Source organism: Pelophylax lessonae (assembly GCF_965119305.1).
Source record: "Pelophylax lessonae genome assembly, chromosome: 4".
Classification (NCBI taxonomy): domain Eukaryota; kingdom Metazoa; phylum Chordata; class Amphibia; order Anura; family Ranidae; genus Pelophylax; species Pelophylax lessonae.
Window position 1 is genome coordinate 144,115,470 of NC_138771.1, and position 19,017 is coordinate 144,134,486.

The 19,017-nt window shown below is 40.8% G+C and overlaps 1 protein-coding gene across 1 annotated transcript in view; it reads left to right on the forward strand.

The window, feature by feature from the left end:
* The first annotated feature begins 1,027 nt into the window (after positions 1-1,027).
* The window catches only part of LOC309555017 (guanylyl cyclase-activating protein 1-like), a 39,702-nt gene continuing 21,712 nt past the window's right edge, over positions 1,028-19,017 (forward strand). Inside the window, exons 1-2 of the mRNA XM_082256827.1 lie at positions 1,028-1,508; positions 15,947-16,096. Coding sequence (XP_082112953.1) covers positions 1,311-1,508; positions 15,947-16,096 — 348 coding nt within the window. The 5' untranslated portion in view covers positions 1,028-1,310. The remainder of the gene's footprint in view (positions 1,509-15,946; positions 16,097-19,017) is intronic.

Genomic DNA, 19,017 nt, shown 5'->3' on the forward strand with positions numbered 1-19,017 from the left:
TTTGGAAATACATGGGTATGCTCCCCCAAATTTTTTGCCTGTTTAAAATGGGCTTTTACCCTATATGAAAAATATAATTTATATCCTTAAAAAAAGATATACTCCGGTCAGGGAACTGCGACATACAGCAGACTATATTATCCCACTTGAATGATTCTTGTTAACACCCCTTCATTTATTACCGTATCTCTCTTTACTCCAAACTGATAACGAGATTAATTGAATCATACTCATAAGACCCCTTGGGAAACCTATACGCCTACTCACAGATGCCTAACCTCCATTATCTCTGTTATGTATCACTTAATCCTGACCCCTTCAAGATTTAAGGGTATTCATTTGAGTAGACTTATTCCTGACATTTTTCAATCCTTAATGTGATCTAATGAGATCTAGTATTTTCTCTTAAACTATGCTACATCACATATTGTTATTGCTTTTTGATTCATGCAGTTTTCTTGATGTTAGAATGTGATTGAAACCTCATCACACTTGTTAACACAGACGTTACTTTGAATTTGCTGTATGTAAGTTTTTCTTTATGTTAATCCTCAATAAAGATATTTTGGAAAAAAAAAAAAAGATATAATTAATATATATGTTTTTTTATATCCAAACATATAATTCATATTTATTACAGTAAAGATTTGTATTATAAGTACTTTTGATTATCTTTAGAGGTTCATATTGCACCAAGGTATTTGTTTTTATAATGTGGCACAATAAAAAGCTTTGATTAATGTTGTCAGTATATAGAGAATGCTGTAGACACAGCCATGGATAATTGTTTTTGTCAAGTTATACCATGAGACTCGGCACATCAGGGGCTTTGATATGAGAACCATAATCTCTCAAGTCTAAGATTAACCTTGGGACATTCAGGCTCAGGATATTCTTTAGTTGGCATCAAACAGGATTACACACCCTCTGACTGCCAAGAGGTGCAAGGGTCAGTTTAAAAGCATTGACACAATGCAGCAGTAGGACTTGTTAGAGGGGAACTGTGCTGAGGGGACTGCCTGTAAACGGAGAGACCCCAGAATACAGAACACCCAAGAACAGGTAAATTTACCTCTAAGAAGGGAGAATAATTCACAGAAGTAAGGTTCAGAGATATCAAAGATTTGATTGAAAGAACACCCGTTAAACCCTTTTGCAAGTGGATTATCTTCACAAACTTTAACAAAGAGTTGTGCCAAGATTACCATTTTATCCTGCAGTCTTCTAGAATTTCTCTGGCAGAAGTGAAGAAGGCAGTGTTTTGAGTTAAACTCATTTATTTTTGGGAGAGCACCAAAATCTAACCAACAATGGGAAATACCAGCAGCAGCACCGTGGATGACCTGCAAGCAGTGGAGATTCACCACTGGTACAAGAAGTTTATGACGGAATGTCCATCTGGTCAGCTCACTCTGCATGAATTCAAGCAATTCTTTGGTTTGCGAGGACTAAGTGGAGATGCCAACAGCTACATAGAGCAAATGTTTCGGACATTTGATATGAATAAGGTGAGATGCATATGCATTTTTACATAGATATCAGTAAGACAAGTTTCGTTGTTCATTTCTAAACAAATGTAACGTGTATAGGTATATAGATTATAGTTTATAGTCATTGTTTTGAAAAATTGTCCATTTTGGATGTTCATATATAGCTGTCTCTTCTATTAAACAATTCCTATGAATCCAATAAAAAGAGGATGGGTCACATAATCAGACTTGAACAAAAGCCAGGTTACCAATGTGCATCTAAATAGTGACAACTGGTGCCTAAAATTTTTAAACCTTATCTGTTGTTAGTTGAGATACTCCTCCATTGGCTTCCTAAAGTGTCTATTGATGCCTAAATTGGATTATCTAGTTTCTAAATTCTTTAATTATCTGCCAACACAAAAAGATTAGTGGTATTTACTTAGCAACAAAAACTGTCTAATGAATATCACATGTCCAGTTAAGGATGGATTAAATACATGCCCTATTTTCTTAGGTTGCTGGCTAGATATCTTTCTTCTACCGTTTTAAAAGGTAGAATAAAACAGAGGCACATACTTTTACCAGTCCAAATATACAAATCAGCTGCGGCAGTAGTTAAGTTATTAGTATTAATTTATTTATTTAATTAATAATTAATTTAAAATGTAATATGTATATATATATATATATATATATTGTAACAGGAAGTCAGCTAAATCTGGGAATGTAGTCACAGGAAGGAGATACATTTCCAGCTGACTTAGAAAGTCCATTAATTAATTTAGGGTGTTGGCTACAGAGCTAGCCAGCAGGAAGTTGAAAGGCCTTCAGCTGTTCAGAATGAGGAGATCAAGGCCTCTATAATTTGTCCAGAGAAAATCTATTGAGTGCTGCCTCCTGTCGCCGTGTAGGCTGGGAGAGGAGGACAGACATACGTGTACCTCCCGAAGCTGGTGGGCATGGGAGAAGGACTGCTGCCGCCTGTCGCCGTGTAGGCTGGGAGAGGGGGACAGTCGGATGTGTGCCTCCCGACAAGCTGGTGAGCATGGGAGAAGACCCCCTACAGCGATGTGAAGCTAAGGAGGGTAACCACGAGTGAAGACGTCTCAAAGGTGAGAAGACAAAGTGTTCCATGTGAAGAGTGTGAAGAAAACAAAGGGACATGTTCAATGGACAATGTTTGTGCTGTGTGAAAAGCAAACAAATGGACATTTGAGTGTCTGCTGTAGGATCAGCAGTGTCGGCCCAACAGTAGGTTGGAAAGACTTCTTAGGTAGGTTCCAGTTGTGAGAAGGTAGCCGCCCACAGAGGCAAGGATTTATTTTGTTTTATTTTATTTTGATGTGTTTGCTGCATGCACTTGTTTGAAGAATAAACCTGTTGTTTGCAAGCACTTTTGGGCTATTTCTCTGTGAAAACGCACCCCCCAAGGAGTCATCTACACCCGCCACCGAGCTAATCCCTCACATATGGTGGAGGTATGCAGTGGGCATAAGCAGAGATCCCTGCAATGGAGTGCATATGTTTGATGAACTTTGTCTGGTGCATGAGATTGCACAATCTATGTGTGCAGGAGAGAAGATCCTGACAGAAAAAAAAAAAAAAAAAAAAAAAGTGTTTTAAAGAGACAGCGGTCTCAAAATTATTTGATGAACTTTGTTGTGTCTGGTGCAAGTGACTGCACAAACTGTGTGTGCAGGAAAAGAGATCTTGAAAGAGAGAGAGAAAAACTACATGTGTTGAAGAGACAGTGGTCTGAAAAATTTTTGCTGGACTGTGAAAAATTTGTTTGTGGAGTTATTGAAGATGGGGCGTTCAAAACGCCTGAAGAATGCAAAGATAGATGAAATGAGAGACCGGATTCTATGGATGGAGGGGATGTTGCCGTCTGAACCAGCCCCATCCATGCCTAAAGAGAGTCTACTAAAGAGGAAGGTTGTTGTCCCTAGCAACACTGATGAAACTGCTATGGAGACGCAGTGTGCTCAGATGAAAAGTAAACTCAAAATGGAGGAGATGTTGAAACATCTGATTATATCAAATGCAGCTCAACAAAAGGCTCATCAAGAGAGCATGGCAGGCTGGAAACAGAGACGCCAGCAGCCAATGGAGGCCATCGGTTTGGAAGAAACCGAGTATGTGTGCAGGGCTGAGTTGGATGCCTTGCAACGGAAAATGGAAGAAAAGGAACAAGCCTTGGAATTGCTTAAAATGGAGCATAGAAACTTGCAGGAAATGAATGAACTACTCAAGTCTCATGTGTTACAGTGGGAAGAATCCACTGCTCTTCTTTTGGTCGAGTTGCAAAAACGCAGAGAGACTATAATGGAGAAAGATACCATCCTCATGGAAAAGGAAAGTGAAATTCAGACTTTGCAGAAGCAAAGCATGTGTGAAATGTTGGAGTTGCGTAATCAGCTGGAAAAAAGTCTTCAGTGTTTGGAAGTTACAAAAATAGACCTGCAGGAGTCGCAGGAACAGAATGTCGCTCTGAAAACGACATTGTCTCTCAGCGACAACGAGAAAAGTGAAAGAGAGGCTAAATTACTGAGTACTGTGTATGAGCTCACTACTTTGAGCAATGTGGTAAATGAATGGCGTGCGGACTGTGAAAGTTGGAAAGGGGAAGCCCAACGTGTCCAGCAGCAGTTAAAGGAGAAAGAAGCCTGTGTGGCAGAATTACAATCTCATTCCCAGAAACTAGCCAATGAGGTGAAGGCTCTTATGCAGGGAAAAGGAGATTGTGAACATAAGAGGGAAAAAGTAGAGGCACAGCTTCTGGAATCGCAAGTGAAGGTGTCAGAAGGTGACCGATTGTGTGCTAAGCTGTCAGAGAAGGCAAACCGACTGCAGGTTGAGTTGGACAATGTTACAAATCAGCTTTCTCAAGCAGACAGAAAATCTAGAGAAATTGCGGAAGATTTTTCTATCTTGGAATCGCAGCTGCAAGACACGCAGGAACTCTTACAGGAAGAGAGGTGTCAAAGGCTGAGTTTTAGCACAAAGCTCAAACAAATGGAAGATGAGAAAAATGGCTTCCTGGAACAATTAAAAGAGGAGGCGGAAGCAAAGAAAAACCTATCAGAGCAAGTCGCAACATTGCAAGCTCAGATAGCGGATATGAAAAAACGCATGGAAGAAAGCGTTGGTTCATTACAGTGTGTTGAAGATGTGAAAAAGAAGTTTGATCAGATGCTTGGTGAAGAGAAGACTGTGTCTGCAAAATATGCAGAAGAACGCGACCGTGCAAAAACGGAGGCGCGTGATAACGAGAGCAAAGCCCTGTTCTTGGCTCGCTCTTTGGAGGAAGTTCTAGAGTGTAAGGCTGAACTAGAAAGTGTTAACAAACAGCTGCGTACAGAAATGGAAGAATTGGTCAGCTCCAAGGATGATGTTGTGAAAAGCGTTCAGGAGCTAGAAAAGTCTAAACGAGCCTTAGAACAGCAAGTAGAAGAGATGAAGATTCCGTTGCAGGAACTGGAAGAGGAATTCCAGGCAACAGAGGATCTGTCCCAAAGAGGGGATAGTGTGCCTGATGCAGTTTTTAAAAGGATCAGTGTTTTGGGGTCTGTCCTGAGTGAGCCTCAGAAATGTGATGACACGTGGCTTGAATCACCCCTTTGGAATAAACCGTTCCTTCAAAAACTTCAAGCATTGGAAAATGTATCATTAGAACTTCAGCAAATAAAGGAGTTGTGTAAGAAATGTGATGATTTCTCAGTTCAGGCTGAAAACCTAGTGGAGAAAACTAAAGCGGAGAAAACTAAAGCAAGTGATATAAATCTGGGAGGAAAAAGCAAACGCCACCTAGTGGAGAAAACTAAGGCTGTTGGTGAAAACGTGAAGCAAATGAATTTCAAGTGCCTTTCAGAGAATATTTCTAAAATGAAACTGGTAAAAGACGGGTGGCAGAAGTTTGATCGTGATCTTGAGATGCATTCCATGTGGAATTCAGATAGAGAAAAAGAACTAGGTGACCTTGAGCGGTCAAATAGTTCAGCAGAAAGTGCATTGAAGAAACCTGTAAAAGAATGTGTTGCAGTTCCATGCTTCTTCACTGATGCAGAGAGGAGGTCTATAATGGATACCACCCAGATCGCTGGGTTCAACTGTGTTGTTGCCTTTGACCCCTATGTTGGTGGAAGGAAAGTTGATGATGTTCTGGTTGGCTTCTTCTGTGAAGAGTTTGGCAAGAAATATAAACTGAATATCAAATCAAATAGTAGGCCTTTACTGCGACTCGCTCAGGAGGGCGAAAAGTTTAAGAAGTTGATGAGTGCAAATGCTTCAGATCTGCCTATGAATATGAAATGTTTGAATGATATTGATATCTCTGGGAAAAGGAACAGGGGTCACTTTGAAGAAATGTGTGACAGCCTGTTGTCTCAATTGGAAAATCCTCTGCACAGCATCTTAGAGCAAGCAAAGCTCAAGAAGGAAGATCATTCCCTTTTACAACAAAAAGTCAATGATTGTGTACAGATGTATGGAGAGGCAACTCAAGTCACAGAGGGATGTCAAGAGTCCCTACTTGGAACAAAGCTTAGTGAAGCAAAGGTTCTCAAAGTTTTGTGGAAAACATTTATGGATTGCAGAGAGAGGCGTCTTAAGAATGTTGAAGACATTAAGACTAGCCCAATTGAGTTGCCTATGGATCACGGTCCTCCATGGTGGATTGGACAGACGGTTATGAGGGACAAGCTGTCTGACATTTATGAGAAAGCTGTCAATGAAGATGACAGAAACGAGAAGGAGCAAAATGATGCCAAAAATGCAGTTGAAGAATGTGTATATGAGATGAGAGACAAACTGTGTGGCATTTATGAGAAATCCGTCAATGAAGATGACAAAACAGTTTCATCCGGAAGCTTGAGGATAATAGGAGGCTTATCAGTGAGTCAGCAGTGCTTGACACATGCGTGCCTGGAAATCTGTGTCCCAACCCTAGGGTTGAAACAAGAGGGGGGGGTATGTAACAGGAAGTCAGCTAAATCTGGGAATGTAGTCACAGGAAGGAGATACATTTCCAGCTGACTTAGAAAGTCCATTAATTAATTTAGGGTGTTGGCTACAGAGCTAGCCAGCAGGAAGTTGAAAGGCCTTCAGCTGTTCAGAATGAGGAGATCAAGGCCTCTATAATTTGTCCAGAGAAAATCTATTGAGTGCTGCCTCCTGTCGCCGTGTAGGCTGGGAGAGGAGGACAGACATACGTGTACCTCCCGAAGCTGGTGGGCATGGGAGAAGGACTGCTGCCGCCTGTCGCCGTGTAGGCTGGGAGAGGGGGACAGTCGGATGTGTGCCTCCCGACAAGCTGGTGAGCATGGGAGAAGACCCCCTACAGCGATGTGAAGCTAAGGAGGGTAACCACGAGTGAAGACGTCTCAAAGGTGAGAAGACAAAGTGTTCCATGTGAAGAGTGTGAAGAAAACAAAGGGACATGTTCAATGGACAATGTTTGTGCTGTGTGAAAAGCAAACAAATGGACATTTGAGTGTCTGCTGTAGGATCAGCAGTGTCGGCCCAACAGTAGGTTGGAAAGACTTCTTAGGTAGGTTCCAGTTGTGAGAAGGTAGCCGCCCACAGAGGCAAGGATTTATTTTGTTTTATTTTATTTTGATGTGTTTGCTGCATGCACTTGTTTGAAGAATAAACCTGTTGTTTGCAAGCACTTTTGGGCTATTTCTCTGTGAAAACGCACCCCCCAAGGAGTCATCTACACCCGCCACCGAGCTAATCCCTCACATAATATATATATATATATATATATATATTTATTGCACAGAATTTTAAAAGGTACAAACAGTCAGAGTAAGAACTCCAAAAATATGAGACAGAAACATATCAAGCTCACATCACCTATAAAAAAACAAAAAAGAAAATAGTTTTTGTACTAGTTTTTAACAGTTGTACATTAAATCAAGGTATAAATTCTACACATTAATTATAATATACAAGATATTGTGTACCAGAAAAACAGAACAAGGAAAGAAAAAAAAAAGGGGGAAGAAAGGAAAACAAAACACAAAAACCCACTTATGAAGTGTATGTTACCTTTCAAATAATCACCTCCTCATGCAGTATATACACCTATCTCACTGCAATATCCAGCCACTGCCAACATCTCCTGCTTCTCTCCATCTTTCAAGATTTATGATAAGGATCGCAGCTTACCCTTGGAGCAGTCTAGTAAGATCCAGCTGGTGTGCAGCCACCCCAGGAGTTTCCAACCATTCCCTTCAAATTTTTTGAATATGTATTAGATGCATTCCTATGATGATATGCATGTTTTTCTCGAACAATAATAGTGTTAACTTGTTGCATCCATTGAAGATATGTGGGGATCTGGGGAGATAGCCAATAGCGTGCTACCATTTTCCTGGCTAGATAGAACAACCTGGTTAAGGCTGTATACGGGGGAAGCCTCCAAGCAAGCAAGTAACTGGGTTCAATTGTAATTGCAGTTGATTTTTATTTCTAACCACTTCCTGCCAATATCTCACTAGCTTAGGGCACTTCTATAGCATGTGCATCAGAGTGCCCTGATGCAATTGTCACTTCGGACACAAGGGGGAGTCTCCCCTACCCCATTTAAAGAGCTGTATAGAAGTTATATGGGAACGGTGAAGAATAAAGAAGTGCGACAGTTTTTGGGCCGCGGATACAGACACCAGTGGACCAACCGAGAGCATTTGCTCCCAACTATACCCATCTATAGGGCCAATAACTGCCTCCCATTTCCCCCTTAAGGGTAGCAAGTCTGGGGCTTGTATATGAGTTAGTATGCTGGCATAGATACAGGAAATAATGCCCTGTTTATCCGAGGTAGAAAATACAGAGTTAAGAAATTCCGATTCACTTAATCGTAAGGCTGACCGTCTACTCTGCGCTCTAATGGCATGGCGCAATTGCGCATACATGCAGTATCGATTACATATTAGAGGGAATTCCGTTTGCAATTGGTCAAAAGACCAGGTCCGACCCAGAAAATAATTGCGTGAAATAGTTGATACCAGCCGCCTTCCAGATAAATTGGCTTGGGAGCTTTCCCAATTCAGGGTATAAGCTATTACCCCAAATAGGAGTACAGTCCAAAAAGCCCCCTATACCCATTCTCCTCTTTAGTTCATGCCCAACAACTGCACAGTAGGGTAGTCCGGCAAAATCTCTGGAAGTCCCATTTCCATTTGGGACATTGCAGAATACTCCAATAGGGAGTGAATCCGCAAGGTCCTAGAGGGGTCTGCCTCTACAGATAGGTCCCACCCTGCGAGTTGTTGGAACTGTGCAGCCATAAAGTAGGTAAAGGAGTGCGGAATGGCCATTCTGCCCTGGTCTCTAGGGTACTGTAGTGTGGTTGATTTAATACGTGCCACCCCATTTTTCCAAAGTAATGCACGATACTCAGAGTCTAAACAGTCAAGCCACTACCCCAAGGTTCAGTGTTGGGACACTTACTTTTTAATATCTTTATAAATGATATAGGGTCTGGGATTAAAAGTACCATTTCAGTCTTCCTTACAGGATGTCTCCAACTTACAAGCTGATCTCAATGCACTGTTTCATTGGGCAACTATGTGGCAAATGAGGTTTAATGTTGATAAATGTAAAGTTATGCACTTTGGGGCTAAGAATATGCATGCATCATACATACTAGGTGGAGTAGAACTGGGGGGAATCCATAGCGGAGAAGGATCTGGGTGTTCTGGTAGATCATAAGCTTAATAATAGCATGCAAAGCCAAGCTGCGGTTTCCACAACAAGCAAAGTCCTTTCTTGTATTAAGAGAGGCATGGGCTCCAGAGAGCGAGATATAATTTTGCCCCTGTACAAATCATTAGTAAGACCTCATCTGGAATATGCAGTTAAGTTTTGGGCACCAGTTCTTAAAAAGGATATCGGGGAACTGGAGAAAGTGCAGAGAAGGGCAACCAAACTGATAAGAGGCATGGAGGAGCTCAGCTATGAGAAAAGATTGAGAAGAGGAGATTAAGGGGGGATATGATCAACATGTATAAATACATAAGGGGTCCATATAGTGAACTTGGTGTTGAGTTGTTCACTTTAAGGTCAACACAGAGGACAAGGGGGCACTCTTTACGTCTAGAGGAAAACAGATTTCATCTCCAAATACGGAATGGTTTCTTCACCGTAAGAGCTGTGAAAATGTGGAATAGACTCCCTCCAGAGGTGGTTCTGGCTAGCTCACTAGATTGCTTTAAAAAAGGTCTGGATTCTTTCCTGGGTATACTTAATATACAGTAAGTGGGTACTAAATTTTATTTTTAGGTAAAGTTGATCCAGGGAATATCCGATTGCCTCTCAGGGGATCAGGAAGGAATTTTTTTCCCCTGCTGTAGCAAATTGGATAATGCTTTGCTGAGTTTTTTCGCCGTCCTCTGGATCAACTGTGGGTATAGGATTGTGTATATGGGATTGTATGAATCCCATATATATGAATAAATCTGAAATTATGAATATAAATATGTCGCATTCAGAAGTTGCCTTAATTAGATCATCTTTCGCTGGCAAACAAACAGTATGAAATATCTGGGTGTCTATCTTACACCCAGAGTCTCTATGTTATATAGATATAATTATATCCCATTGCTGAATAGGATTAGAGATTTACTACAGCTGTGGTCATCTATACCACATTCGTGGCTAGGAAAAATCAATATAATTAAAATGTCTATATTGCCCCGTATCTTGTTTGTTTTCCAGATGTTGCCACTGGGAGTGCCAATGAGTTTTTTTTCAACCATACAAAGATTATTGTCTAAGTATATTTGGAAAGGCAAACAACTCAGAGTTGCTAAAACGACCCTTTACCGTGTTAAAACAAAGGGAGGCTTTGCCCTCCCCCAGCTGAAATTATATTATCATGCAGTAGCTTTAGCCAGAATAGCAGATATAGTTAGCCCGAATAATGTGAAACTTTGGGTAGAGGTGGAAAGGGACCTAAGTGGGGTCCATCTATCTAAATCCCCCTGGATTCCACACAAATATAGTTTATTTTTACCCACAGTCTCACCAATTACTATCTCTACACTGGCCATATGGGATTCTATACATAAAAAATTTAAGTGGGCATATAATTCTCCACTAATGCCCATATTAGGGCATGCTATGTTTCCCCAGGCCTTATGGATGGGGGTTTCAGGAAATGGAAACCAGGAGACGAGCTCCGTATATATCATATTATTAAAGATAATCAGATTAAAATATTAGGAGAAATTATATATCCACAAGAAGCAACACGGATGGATGGATGAATGGAGATATAGCCAATTGGTGAGTTTTTTAAGTTATCCATTACGCAACCTATACGTGAAATGACAGACCTCAACCCTGTGGAAACAGTATTACAAACATTCCAACCGCCCCGACATGCCATATCTGTATTTTATAAAATTTTGTTGTGCATGTACTACCTGGACTACCCGAGATATTTGGTGAATTGGGAAAATGATTTTGCTCTACCTCTGTCAGATAAGCAGAGGTCTAAGATCCTTCAGTTGGCTATGTCTTCATCTCTATCCACTAAAACAGCAGAAGTAAACTATAAACTATTAACAAGATGGCACTATACGCCATCAAGATTGCATGTCATGTTTCCGTCCCAATCACCATTCTGTTGGAGAAAATGTGGCCAAGTGGCAAACCATGCACATATATGGTGGCTGTGCCCAGTTATTAAACCATATTGAGAACTTATTTTGGCCACTATCACAAAGATTACGGGCTCCCCTATATCGAGAGACCCATGGACGGTCCTTTTCCATTGCACAGCACAATATTCAATGACATATAAGCTCTCTATCTTACTCCAGCTATTAAACGCAGCGAAGGCTCTGATTCCAGCAAATTGGGGAAACCCGGAACCACCCTCACTACGCCAATGGTGTCGCAAGGTTGATTCAGTGGCATTGATGGAAGATCTTACTTATATCTCAAAGGGACAGGTAGATAGGAGCCATAAAACCTGGGTTAAAGAGAACCAAACAGCGCAGGATTATATATTAATATCTCCACATTGCCAACGATTGACATAGTTAATGATTTGATAAATGACTGAAATGTTGAAAATATTTGAGAAATACACTGGAATCCCCTTCCTTTTTTTTCTTTTTTTTTTTTTTTCTTTTCTCTCTCTTTTTTCTTTTAATTTTCTATTTTTAATTTATACTTGAATATATTTAAGTTTGTATTTATATTTTGTGCAATGTTGGAAAATCAATAAAAAACTTATTAAACAAAAACATATGGGATTGTATGGTTGGGTTTTCAATACTGTTTTTTTTTTTTTTTGTTGAACCAGATGGACTTGTGTCTTTTTTCAACCTGACTAACCATGTAACTATAGAATATCGGGGTATCCAAACAGGAGCATTATGAAGAACATAGAGCAGCTGGGGGGCCCATACCATTTTAATAAGATTAGCCCTATCTGTAACAGATAATGGCAGTTTACATCAGCTGGCACATTTAAGCTTAAACTTTTGCAGGATGGGTTCAATATTGAGTTGGCCTACCCTTTGCAGCCATAACAACTTCAACTCTTCTAGGAAGGCTGTCCACAAGGTTTAGGAGTGTGTCTAAGGGAATGTTTGACCATTCTTCCAGAAGCGCATTTGTGAGGTCAGGCACTGATGTTGAAGAGAAAGCCTGGCTCGCAGTCTCAGCTCTAATTCATCCCAAAGGTGTTCTATCGGGTTGAGGTCAGGACTCTGTGCAAGCCAGTCAAGTTCCTCCACCCCAAACTCGCTTATCTCTGTCTTTATGGACCTTGCTTTGTGCACTGGTGCACAGTCGTGCTGGAACAGGAAGGGCCAACCCCAAACTGTTCCCACAAAGTTGGGAGGTAGAAATTGTCCAAAATGTCTTGATATGCTGATGCCTTAAGAGTTCCCTTCACTGGAATTAAAGGCCAAAACCCAACCCTTGAAAAACAACCTCACACCATAATCCTCCCTCCACCAAGTTATTTGGACCAGTGCACAGAGCAAGGTCTATAAAGGCATTGATGAGGGAGTTTGGGGTGGAGGAACATTAAAGTTCATGTGCATGTAAAGGCAGCCACCCTAATACTTTTGGTTATATACAGGGCTTTTTTTCAGCGGGAATGCGGGGGAACGCAGTTCCAACACCTCCAGTGTTGAATGTAATGGAAATGGGTGCTGGGGTGAATCTATTTTTGCATGGTGCAGGGCTGGTATTGTTGCTGAGGGGGGCTTATGTTGCTGGTGGGGCCAGTTGTTGCTGAAAGCGATCTACTGTTGAGGGAGGGTCTATAGTTGCTGTCAGTTGGGTGATCTATTGTTGCTGGAGGGCATCTATTTTTCTGTGTCAGTCTATTGTTGCTGGGGAGGTCTATTGTTGTTGGTGGGGGAACTATTGTTGATGGTTGGGTTTATGTTACTAGGGGAGGTTAATTGTTGCTGGAAGGGATCTACTGTTGAGAGAGTGGTCTATTGTTGTTGGCTATTGGAGTCTATTGATGCTGGGAAATCTGTTGTTAATAGTGGGTCTATTTTTGTTGGGGATCATTGTTGCTGGGGGAATCTATTGTTGCTGGGGGGTCTATTGTTGCTGGGGGATCTATTGCTGCTGGGGATCTACTGTACTGCTTTTCTTATTATTAAAAAATTCCATACAAATTACTTATCCCCGCAAAATTATACTTGGCTCTGTAGTCTCTAAAAGGGGCAGTACTGGGAGGTAGGTAGGGGGCAGAACCGAGGGATGTTGCTCAGAGGTGGGTAGGAGGCGGAGACAAGAAGTGACTCAGAAGGGGGAGTTCCTGCACCTATTTTTTGAGGAAAAAAGCCCTGGTTATATATATATATATATATATATATATATATATATATATATATATATATAAAATTGGTTATATAAGAAAATAGAGGCAGGTTAAATAAGAGTAGAAAAAAAAAAAGTGTACATTAGAACAGTGACTACTGTGAGGACTGTAAGCTTCTCTGAATCAGAGAATATTGTACATCCTGCTGTGTTCTCTGTACTACACAGTGGAGTATGTTGGAGATGTATAGGTGGACAATAAAGTAGTTTATTTGAGTGGAGAAGGGACTAACGTGAAGGGAATAATGGTCACCCGGAAGTTCTGTGGGATATTTTAGATTACCCAAATTTAATAATAACAACTATGGTGGAAGAACCAATATGCGTAGCTCATTGTTCATGGTTCCCATCATATTTCTAAATTACCATCCCAAATGCTAACCATGGCTTTCTAAGGACACTATATGGCAGTCACCTGGTCCAGCTGCTTTTATGCGGAGCAGGCATTTACCTCATCTCTACCTGCAGATGTAGCTGGTTGGCCGCTGTAATGATTAGGAAACTTTCCTGATTACTATTTCATCCCAGCAGCACCCGTAGACTCCTTTCAACTGCTCCCCAATTAAATATTTTTGACCCTAAGAGTTGTTAGCTTTAGTGTTTTTGTGACAGGCAGAACATGAAAACTGTGTGGACTGTGGTTCCTGATTCACTGGCTTCCCTAACTGCCTTACATTTAATAGAACGTTTTAGTTCTAGGTAAAACTATGCTAAAAGCTATAGTTGTTTCCCAACAGCCACTAATGAGATTTAGACTTCCAGGTAGTGCTGGTAGTGTCGTGGTTGGGATTCGAACCAGCGACCCTCTTGCTGCTAGGTGAAAGTGCTAACCACTACACCACTGTGCCAACCAGTTTAGCGGTTTTCTCTGCTTTTATGCATTTTTATTTGATAGTCTGGACTTGTGGACATGTTAAAACAGTAGGGTCTTTACAAGTGGACCTTGAGTACCCTTGAACTTACAGACTACTGTTTCATCTTAAGATTATCAGTGCTTTTCTCCTGATGAAGCGGTGTAGTGTCTTCGCGAAACGTGTCGAGATTCATCTAGCACAGACTATTGACATTGTTGATGTTCAAGCAGACTAACAAATATTTATAGTTACATAGTTACATAGTAGGTGAGGTTGAATAAAGACAATAGTCCATCCAGTTCAACCTGTGCAGGTGTGTGTGGCTGTAATCATCTCACATAGCCCTTAATGTCCTGATCCTTGAGATGTAAGTCTAAGAGTCTTTTGAAAGCCACCATACTTCCCGCAGAAACCACCTGTTGTGGTAGAGAATTCCACAATCTTGTAGCCCTAACAGTAAAGAACTCGTTGCCTGAGGTTAAAACGCTTCTCCTCTAATCGCATTGTATTTCCTCGAGTCCTCATGCAATCCCTTCGAATGAACAGCTTTTTTTCTAAGCTGAGATCCCCATTAAGATAATTATAAATTGCTATCATGTCCCCCCCTCAGACGTCTCTTCTACGGGGAGAATAAATCGAGCGATTGCAGACACTCTTCATAGTTAAGGTCCTCCAATCCCCTAATCAGTTTAGTTGCCCTTCTCTGGACTCTCTCCAGCTCCAACACATCCCTCCTGAGGACTGGCGACCAGAACTGGACAGAATACTCCAGATGCGGTCGGACCAGAGTTTTATAAAGTGGAAGGATTATAGTCTTATCTCTGGAATACATCCCTTTTTTATGCATGCAAATAATCTGCTGGCTTTGGCAGCTGCCACTTGACATTGCATGCTGTTGCCTAATCTATCATCAAGACTCCCAGATCCTTCTCCATTTTTGATTCCCCCAAGGGTTCCCCTCCTAACGTTAATTGAAATGTTAAATGTTTTATGTTGATGATCATCCTTGTTATGTGTAACATTATGTATATTCTATTATTTTTATTTAATAAACTAATGTCATTTTACAATTTTTTGTATGTCTCGTTAAAGTCCCTTGGGCCCTCATCTCTTGTTTCTATGCAATATATTTGGGACTGAGACACGCATGGATTCCATATACAGGCGGTCCCTGGGTTACAAACAAGGTTTGTTCTTAAGTCGAATTTGTTTGTATGTCAGAACAGGTACGTTTTTTAGGTTTAGCTCCAGCCAAAAGAATATTTTTTACATTTTTTGGATAGCATAGGAAAGGGTTAACACCCCTGTACCATTTGTTTTACTGTCTGTAGCTCTGTTCAGAAGATGTCACCTCACTTTCTGTCCCTATGACAACTGGATTTTGAAAATTTTGGGTTGTTGTGGAAACAAGAATTAGGAATAAAGCTTCAGTGGAGACACCTTTTTTTCCATGAGAACCCTCACAGGAGTAAATTTCCCTTCCTAGGGGTAGATTTCTCCTCACTTTTTGTTGACTTTCTCCGTATGTAAGTAGGAGTCATTTTTAAGTTGGATGTTTGTAACCTGGGGACCGCCTGTATGTCAGCCCAGCTCCTCTTTGCTAAGATTTGAAATCACCACTCACAACAACATAAAGTATTCAGCACCTGCACTAATAAAATTCAACTTTTTTTGCAGCTTTATCACATAAAGATCAAAGTTTCTAAGATTACATTTTACTATGCTGTATTTGAAACAATGATGTTTTTTTTTCTTCAGGATGGATACATAGACTTCATGGAGTATGTAGCAGCACTCAGCCTTGTTCTTCGAGGGAAGATTGAGCAGAAGCTTCGTTGGTATTTCAAGCTCTATGATGTGGATGGCAATGGTTGCATTGATCGACATGAATTGCTAAACATAATTAAGGTTAGCATTTGCTATATAGACAGCAATACAAATAATTTATACTGAATGTAGTCCGTTCAAGGGACTTTCATCAATTTAACCCAGAAATATATCATATAATAAGTATATATATATATATATATATATAACTCTACAGTATATATCTATAATTTGCCTGTCTAGTCTCAGTCAGCCCCGTTTTTAAGCAGTTTTAAGCCCAAAAAAACAAACTTTTATTATATTGCAGCTTACCAATTCTTAGATGTGATGGCTGCATTCGTTTTCTTTTTTAGGCTTTCTTTCCTTTTTTTTTTTTTCATCTGGTGATCCAGCCAGTAAGTTTGTTTTTTCAAAAGAGAAAGCTCTCCAGCAGAATGTATCTGTTTACAGGTATGAGACAAAAAAAATTAACACTGGCAGGCATGCTTACAATGATCAGATTTTATTAATTTATGTAAAACCTTTATCCTAAAAGGAAAAAAAACAAAGTTTGCTGTGACTGATTATAAAGTTTGGGCTTCAATTTGTCAGTATATCTAAATCTGCTAGCATATGTAACATTATCCTCCCGCCAGATTAGCAATGCTGCTGTCTCCTGTGCCCCTGTTCTGCCAAAAACTCCAACTCGCCAAAATCTCCAACTACGTCACTTGCCTGTTTTCACAGAACACCGGGTTAGCAGGAAAAAAGTTGTCACCGCCTTGAAGGCAGCCATGTTGTTGGCTAGTAGCAGCCATTACTAACAATATCCAGTCATTATAGCGTGTACGGGAATGTATAAGCTGCCGGGGGTCTGTGAAAACAGCAACTCATCGAAACTTCCAATTATTCCTGCTGTAGACTCACCAGAAATGATGTGGTTGGAGTTCTCCGCAAGTTGGAGTTTTTGGGAGAACAACCCCTGTGCTTCATCCAGAGTGTGAGTGTTCTATCAGAATACCGCTACCTATCAGATTCTGCAACCGGAAGTGACGTTCGGACGGGACCAACTTACTGCGCATGCTCCATGCATTCCAACACGGCTGCTATGCATTCCAATAGGTTTCCTAATGTGACAGAACACGAATCAGAGACAGACACCCACGCAAGTCTTGAATTTTACATTTTTTGTAGCAGGAAACTCACCTTATATACTGAAATAGACTATTTCCCCGCGACTGAGTGAAATAGTCTATTTCACTATATATTCAGTTTGTCACTGAACAGTTTGCCACCTTCTACCTGCAGGTTTCTCGCTATATTTACTAGAAAACAGTAATAATAGAAATGTAATGCTGTGATTCAGTATATAAGGTGAGTTTCCTGCTAAAATAAATGTAAAATTCAAGACTTGCGTGGGTGTAAGAAGATGTCTGCCGCTGCTTCATGTTCTGTCACACTAGGAAACCTATTGGTACGCATAGCGACCATGTTGGAACGCATGGCGCATGCGCAGTAAGTTGTTGTCGCCCGAACGTCACTTCCGGTTGCAGAATCTGATAGGTAGCGCTATTCTGATAGAACAGGGGCACTATAATGCAGGAGGTGTGTTACTGGCCAGATCAGCAGGTGAAAACAGAAGGAAAAAGCCTAAAAAAGAAAACGAAGGCAGCCACCACATCTGATGATTGGTAAGCGGCAACATATTAAATTTTTGGGTTTAACACCACTTTAACAGTTGCCCACGCCAATTGTAAACATGTCTAGCACTGATACTGAACCAGCACTGCTGGCTGGTTCATATACCCAGCTTTGACTTGGTAACATCTATGTGTTCATAGTCACAATGTAATATTACAGAGGACCAAGTGGTACATTTTAAAAGGTGAAATTCCAGCTTTGCTGGAAATGTTTATATTTTGTGCACAAACTTGACAAGCAAATGCTAATATCAGTAGTATTTATTCATAATAAATACTAAATAATAAATACTAATGTAATATTTATTCTATACAGTTTGATTTGATGGATAAGCCTGATGTCCTATACTGTTCTACTTGAGTAGCAATTGGTGTCAAGTTTAGCTTTTCTGATGGACAATGTATGCAAGAACTTGACAAGCTCATTTGGCTGAAGTGGTACAAAGCCTGGTTGGCAGAAGACTGATTTTGGATTTTGGATTTCAATCTGACAGTTTTTTCTTATCCATGATATGAATATACAAAGGACTACATTAACATTCCTTCAATACAATGGTGTGTTTCTGTACACACAAAGCAACTTAAAGCGTAGCCCACTAGGGCACAAAATCTGTATTTTTTTTTTGTGCCCCTCCGCTAGCTACACATAACCTGAAAAGGAATTGGATAGTTATTTTTTTTTTTTTTGTACACTCACCTTGTAATCGAAGATCGTAAATACTCACCTCAGGGTACTTCCTCCTCCAGCGCCGAGGCTCACCCCGTCACTTCCTGCCTCGCGATGATTCCTGGGAGCTGAACGTCATCGCTCCCAGGAATCAATGCGACGGCACCGGCCCCGCACGTCACTTCCGGGCGACGCCGCATTCCCCTGCTAAACAGCTTCTGGGCATGCCCAGAAGCTGTTTAGGAATGCGGCGCCGCACCGGAAGTGACGAGAGGGGCCGGTGCGGCGCATTCTGGGAGAAGAAGACGCGGAAGAAGACACCGAAGAGGACCGCGCCGGCTTCAGCTGCCCACAAGAGAGATGGAAACGCTGTGGAAGAAATTTTCAAAGTATTTCTTCTAAAAGGTAAGTACGAACCGGGACAGATCAGAGGCTAGCCATTGTGGAATGTGCTAGCCCTGACTGTCCCGGGGGTATGTTCATTAAAAAATGAGATCTGTGCCCGGAACTCCGCTTTAAAGCACAATATATCCAAAAATCAAAATACATAAGATGTAGTAGTTATTGCTATACTTCTAATTGTAGATCAAAACATATACCTGCTCTTTTTCCATTCTAAGGCAGGCCATAGATGGTGCGAACTTCTTTCCTGCAAT